This window comes from Rhipicephalus microplus, chromosome 1 (assembly GCF_043290135.1).
Source record: "Rhipicephalus microplus isolate Deutch F79 chromosome 1, USDA_Rmic, whole genome shotgun sequence".
Lineage (NCBI taxonomy): Eukaryota > Metazoa > Arthropoda > Arachnida > Ixodida > Ixodidae > Rhipicephalus > Rhipicephalus microplus.
The window spans coordinates 149,123,188-149,129,788 of record NC_134700.1 but is presented as its reverse complement, the minus strand read 5'-3'; the positions used below and the strand labels follow the sequence as shown (position 1 = coordinate 149,129,788).

General features: G+C 46.6%; 1 protein-coding gene across 2 annotated transcripts in view; it reads left to right on the top strand.

The window, feature by feature from the left end:
- Window positions 1-3,533: 3,533 nt before the first annotated feature.
- The window catches only part of Ziz (dedicator of cytokinesis protein Ziz), a 244,578-nt gene continuing 241,510 nt past the window's right edge, over window positions 3,534-6,601 (top strand). For both annotated transcript variants that reach the window (XM_037429548.2, XM_037429551.2), the window contains exon 1: window positions 3,534-3,739. In XM_037429548.2, coding sequence (XP_037285445.2) covers window positions 3,641-3,739 — 99 coding nt within the window. In that variant the 5' untranslated portion in view covers window positions 3,534-3,640. The remainder of the gene's footprint in view (window positions 3,740-6,601) is intronic.

Genomic DNA, 6,601 nt, shown 5'->3' with positions numbered 1-6,601 from the left:
TAAGCTGCAGGGAACTAATTAACAGCCTTTACGTTTCACTGCTGTGCATTCGTTATCTCATTCACCCTCTGAGCGCAGTTCTCACGCGCAAGTATAGAACTTGTCCAGCGTCGAAGCAGCAGTGATAGTACCTATAATGTGACTGCCCGCCGCATCCAGCGGGCGCGTGCCGCGGGTTTCACAAGCGGCTGATCTCAATACAAAGTATCCTGAACCAAGCCACCTGGCTGCGCATTTGTTGTTGTGTAATCGCTGTTTTGTGATTATATTGCGTACAGATATTTTTGGACAACTTATATCCGATTTTTCGCAAATAACGAACGACGTGGCCACAAGGCTGACTTTGTCAACTGTGATGCGTTACAACTTGTTTGCAAATGAAGTAATGCAGCGTTTTATCATCTTTTTTGTTTTTTTACGCAGATTGATAGATGGTTAGGTTCCTGACTTCAATCAGAGGGATTATAAAAAAAATTGAAAATGACCTTTTCGAGAAAAATATTTCACAAACTTCGGTGTTTTAGGTGAGTTACTTACGTTTCATCACCATTATGAGGCAAAACGAAGAGCGATGAGACCACAAAAGCTACTTTGAAAGAAAGCAAAAGTATCAAAGAAAATGTGCACCAACTTTCATTATCCTCAGTGTATGTTGTTTGAAGCAGCAAACTCCCGAATCATAGGTATTTCGCGGGGTCTGTTATACCAGAGTCCTTCTGGTTATACTTAAGATATATTTTCTGAAAAGTTGTCCATTAAATAGGCCCTGAAATACTTTTTTATGTAACCATAGAAACAATTCACTGGAAAAGCGTATTGCCTCACAAATCCAACGCCGCAAAAATTTTAGGAATCCGTCCACTAAGAGCGGAGTTACAAAGATTTGTCACACGCTGCAATTGCATTCTCTCTTCTCTCGTCCCTACTACAGCGCTGGAACTTAGCAAGGAGGAATGGGAGGGGCAGACAAAAACGTCACGTGCGCGTCGTGACCTTGAACACTTTTTTTCTTCTTTTTCTTCAAATGTGCGGCTTTTTCAGCGTGATTGCGCGTGCACGCGTGGACAAGTAGCATCCTCCCGCGGCGATCTTTGTGACGAGCGAGCGCGCCATGTTCAAATCAGCCAATTGCTGATACATGGGCTTGCTACGTGTGATTTTTGGCATATTCCGTGATTTCGAGAGAGAAGAGAAAGCAATTTTTAGCTGACTTTGGTAAGCTATTGTGAATTCCAGGCCGCGTGCCCCACTATATAATCTGGCTCGCATGTTGTCGGGAGCCTCTATTATTGATCGGCAGCGTTTTCTGACCATGCTCAAAAAGTGTTACTGGGCTCCTTTAGGTAAAAAAAAAAAACTATTTGACTCAATGGATTCGGTACCACTTGTTCTCCGAGGGGAATATACACTATTACTAATAATAGGTGCATCGTTTTCTTCTATTCTTCTTAGGAGCGCTCGATGTTCAGAAATCGTGAAATTGGTTGAATAGCCTATTTCGCAGCAAAAAATATATAATTTTTTTCAGGCGAAAATTTTTTTTCGATCAACTAACTTCGAAACCTCTGCTCTGAGTGTTGCCTTGGTCAACAGTAAAAAGTTTCATCACAATCAGGAATGGTGACCCGGACATTGTGTTTAATCTTTAATGGACATATCATGCAGCGGCTGCACCTTCTTTGTTGCACGTGAAACGCTATGGGGGCCAGCGAGACTTCTTGCAATAGATTCATGCACACTAAGCAATAGATTCGTGCACACTAAGCAATAGATTCGTGCACACTAAGACAGACTTACGGACGGATGGTGCGTCCGTTCGTTCGTTCTTGCTTCCGTTCATTGATACGTCCGTCCGTGCGTCCATCCATCAGTCTGCCTGTCCGTCTGTCAGCCAAGCGATACGGAGCTTTTCGGGCGACATCCTTGTTCGCGCTCACTGATTTGTATTAATCGTGGGAAAACTAAACATTATAACGCATGACTGTGCCTCGCCTCTAGAAGCAGAAGTTCCACTTCATCTCCTGCATCCGAAAATGGCACAAATAGTCATGGTGAAGCCGGTACCGTGACCAAAAACCATATATCGCCGCTGTAACGCTCCCGACTACGCTTCCAGGCAGCTGCATATGTTCACAAACATGGCGGTTCTCGGTTCTCTCGTTCCCGGATGTGATGTACGTGCAACCACGTGCAAGAACCGATTGTTTTGTTTCCAGCGCTTTAATTATGTCGTTTCTTTCAAGAGCGCTGTTTCTGTCGGATTACAAACTGACGGTCAGGCGAGACAAAGCTAAATGACGAACTTGAAATTCTGATATATTTGATGTTTTCTATGCTTTTTTTATAACCTTCATTTTAGTTACAACTATGTTTATCAACTCTGCTCCCTTTATTGATACGGTATTGCACACTGCATAAAAGACGAACACTTGATATTGAGGCATGCGAGATTATCCGCCTGAAAGATGACGGCGTCACTATGGCTTCTTTGGAACTGAAGCAGAAATAAATGATGTACCTTAACCAGTAATGCAATATGTGTGATAGGTGCATGTTACCTCGGCATTTCTAGTCATTTGAATTGCATTGTTTAAAAATTTTTATAATTAATTTTTGTAAACCTTTTTTTTTGTAACAAAGAAACGCGATTGCATAAAAGCATCATGTGTCTGTCCAAGAAAATCAGTTGAAAGTTTGCCCTTGTGTCCGCCTATTCCTTCATCTCAAGTGTTCGTCTTTTAAGCAGTACGCTATAACGTAACAATCAATAGCTACCAGCTCACCCAAGCAAGCATTCTTCGCCAGTCTTGTTGCTTGTCATGAATTTGTCTCACTTTGTTGATAAAGAGAAGAGAGGGCAGACATCACTTAAGATTGAGGATACTAATCCAAAATCTCTTCTTTATCTGACTTTGCTTTGCTGAACTACAAATTCAACAGAAAACGCATATATTTTGTCTTCCAGGCACACGTCATTGTCAGTGCCCAAATGGCAAAAAAAAAAAGAGCGAACACATCCAACTTGTCTAGCAAGCAGTCATGGACATCTCATTACGATCAACACACAGATATGACATAAAAAAAAAAAACACCACACACACAAGAAAGGCCATGACACAAGCGACGGTCTCGTGTTTTTTTTTTGTCATTTTTGGGCGCAGATTATGATGAGTATGTTCCAACTAGCCCAAATTGCTACTTTAGCATTCATGGAGCCAGTTCAATATTAACGCCAAAGAGAAGAAAAAGTTTCAATACTTCCTCTGGGTTTTCGACCATTTTTTTCTCTTCATGAAGAAAAGAATGATGGTTCAAAAATAGTTGGAAATGTCGGAGTCAAACCCACCGTCGCGCGTAGCTTTACCGGGTGCTCTAGTGACGCGCCATCTGTTTCACCGCCCTCCCAAGCGGCGTCAGTTACGCGCAAAATTCTTAGCGCATGAGTCACATTTTTGAACACTCGCGCTTTCCGCGCATTTCTTCTGAAGCGCAATAGATGGCGCCACATCTCTCGGCAACTTTTTTTCTCGTAGTTTACCAAAGCAGTCATGGCGAAGTTGTGACGGAGTTGACGACGTTCCCGGTGGATGTATCGCACGTTCTCTGGTGTTTCTCGGGATTCTGTGCCGCTATGTGCTAAATGGCAGAACGGAAATTCACGCGAGGTCTCAGCAAGCCGGGGACCGCGGCTCAAGCCCGCGAAACTGTCTCGCAAGCGGTCAGGGAGTCGACCGAACTGGTGAGTACGACCCCCTGCATGCCCAGTCTCGGATTGCTCCCCGTGCATTGCCGCCGCCCGCGCCTCTCAGATGTTCTGTCTCTCGGCGCGTCCCGTCGTTGCCGAGGTTAGGCTTAGATCTCGTTTGAATCGTACGGCTCGGTCGCGCTCGACACTGCATGTTTCTCGTTCGATGCTCGGCACGAGATTCGACAAGCGTCGTGACAGCGCGTTTTCGGCCTCCCAGAATGAATGGGTTCGGCTTGCAGGACGGTGCCTGACACTCTTGCTTTCGTTCACCGCGCAGAGATTCGCGGATGTGTTTCGATTTATTTTTCGTAGCGCCGCCGCTGTATATCATGCTGCACGGAACACGGAAACACGCCAGTCTTGGCGGCGTGCTGGGAGGGCGGTGGTAAATCTTTCATTTCGTTGTGAGAACTTCTTCGTCGGTTGCGCCGATGATTTACGTCACGCGCGCGCCGTCCGGCGGCGGCGCGCTCGCGGGAATTCCTTTTCGTGAGCCGTCGAAACGCCGGCGCGCGTGGTGCGTCAAGGGTGGAATCTCGTGAGAACACCGCGTAGCCGTTTATGATCAGCCGGCACCGGTTTCGAGGGGGGGATGCATGGAGGTTGCGGGCGCGCCAAGTCCGACGCGTCCTTGACTTGGCAGCCCGGTTGGCGCGCGGACGATGAAAAAGACCGACGAGTCTGTCTTTTCGCAGCTGCGTTGAGCGCGCGGTTCCAACTCGCGGCTTGTGCGGCATTCCTGGAGCCTGGGGCGTGTAAACAACGCCACGCTCGCGCGGAAGCCGCAGCTTCCTCGCAGTGCCTCTGTGCGTGCGATCGCGAATTCAGCGTCGTTAAATCAAGGCTGGTATTCCCACGCACGCTGCCTTTCCTCATGCGCCCGGTCCTGTGCCGTGCGAAGTGTCACTGACCGGATATCCCGCGGCGCTCCCGCTCGATCAGTTGCCCTATCACGTCTGCATGTCGAAGTTTCGAGTGTCGTAGGTTGCGTCGCTGCTTTTGTCCCTTTCCAGGTTCTGACATCGCCATTTCCCGCTGCACGCCGCACGAATTGTAGTACGAGTTTAGAATTTCACTCGTGAGAGAGGATGTGGGCATACAGTCATACGGCAATGACGGGTGGTGTTGCATTGCTTGCCTGAAATTTTCGCCTGTACTTAAGCGACACTCGCGTTGACCTCTGGCTGCTATTTGCTTGTTGCGTAATCTCTGCCTATCAGTTTCTTTGAAGTACATCTGCTACTGTGTGTTGACCTGTTTTTGTGCAATCTGTTGCGTCTGATTCGAAGCGGATATAAGCAACACAGCGCAAAATGAACGAGGACTAAGAAAGAGTGAACCGTTGCCAACCTGTCCAGTTTTTAATTACGTTTGTTGATGCCTCCGACTTCATTAAGAAGACCGCGCGCTTGCTCGCCCGAATTTAGCTGGTGGTGTTTCTCGCGACGTTTCGTTCCAGCCCGCATCCCATGACTTCTACACTGCGGAATAGCGTCAATTTCTGCACATCGCTTCAAACTTTATTCCATTAACGGGGCTCACACAATCGCAATACCGCCGACGCGAGCTTGGTGGCTTCATTTCACAGCTGCGCTTGTTCGTTCAGTCACCGGCCTTGCCTGTGCGCCCGTAATGAACGGCGTGCGAAGCTCAGATGATATCGCAGTGTCACATTGAATGACGTTGCGAAGCCGACGTCTGGCATGCCCGATTGTCGATTGTGTTGGATGAGGGAGGCGGGGGTAGCCCGCGAATGGCATTGTAAATGATAACTGGTGATTGCCATGGACAATGACATAGGGGATATTGTTCTTCGCGGCCATCGTTATCATTCCTGTTTTACCGGCACCGACTCGAGCGTGCGCCCAAATGCTGGAAGTGATATTATACCGCCAACTTATCGCTATTGTTCATTGACGTTTCACTCGTGCCCATGGCTGCGACTAAATAAAAAATATGTTTTGTCGGATACTGTTGCGAGGAGAACATGATTTCAATTTGTGTTTGCTAGTGTCTGTTTTTTTTTTTTATAGTTGAATGTAAGTACGTACATGGGTTCACGTAAGTCTTCTCAGTAGTTGTATTCATACTTAACCGATTCTGTTGCGATGTAAAGCAATGCGATCTAGATGAGGTTTCTTAGTTGTAACGAGCATGACCATCAAGACGTATCTTTTTGCTCATAAGTATGCATAACGTCAGCTTAGGATTTACTGGAACTCGAATCGTCTGCCTATTGCGAATGACTATTTAGAAACAGGCATGACTCGGTATCCTCCATCGAAAACGGAGTTTCAAAAGTATTAAATGACAAAACTGACACGGTAAGAATGATTTGTCGACCGTATCGTTAAAGTTACAGCGTCATTCGATGCAAACCGAATGCTTCGTGTTATTCCTAAAAAGAAAAGAATGTAATTCAAAAATCTCGAGTGTAGACAAACGAGAAAAAAAGCAAGGCAGGGAGGTATGTTCCTCCGTACTACAGAAGGTATTGTGCAGAGCTTTCATTGTAATGGTTGAGTGAAGAAATGATTGAGTGCGACATTTGATTGTGCGTAACAATTCAATAATTACGTACTAACGCACTCTGATAAGTTTGGTGTAAGGCCTTTCGAAGTAGCGAAATGAGGACGCACATGCAACCTTCCTCGAGATGTTACGAAGCCAAGGCACTGAACTTTACCAGTGTTACTCGAAGACTATAGGTCAACTAACTGTCAATCACCATGTCTCCAAGCAGCGAACCGACGTTCGGGCCTCTGTTCAAGAGGCTGTAAAAACTCGCTGAGATCAGCGAGTCTGGCTAACTCGCCCGACGGCGGGAGGCTGTCGGCGGGTGAAGTTCTGAAT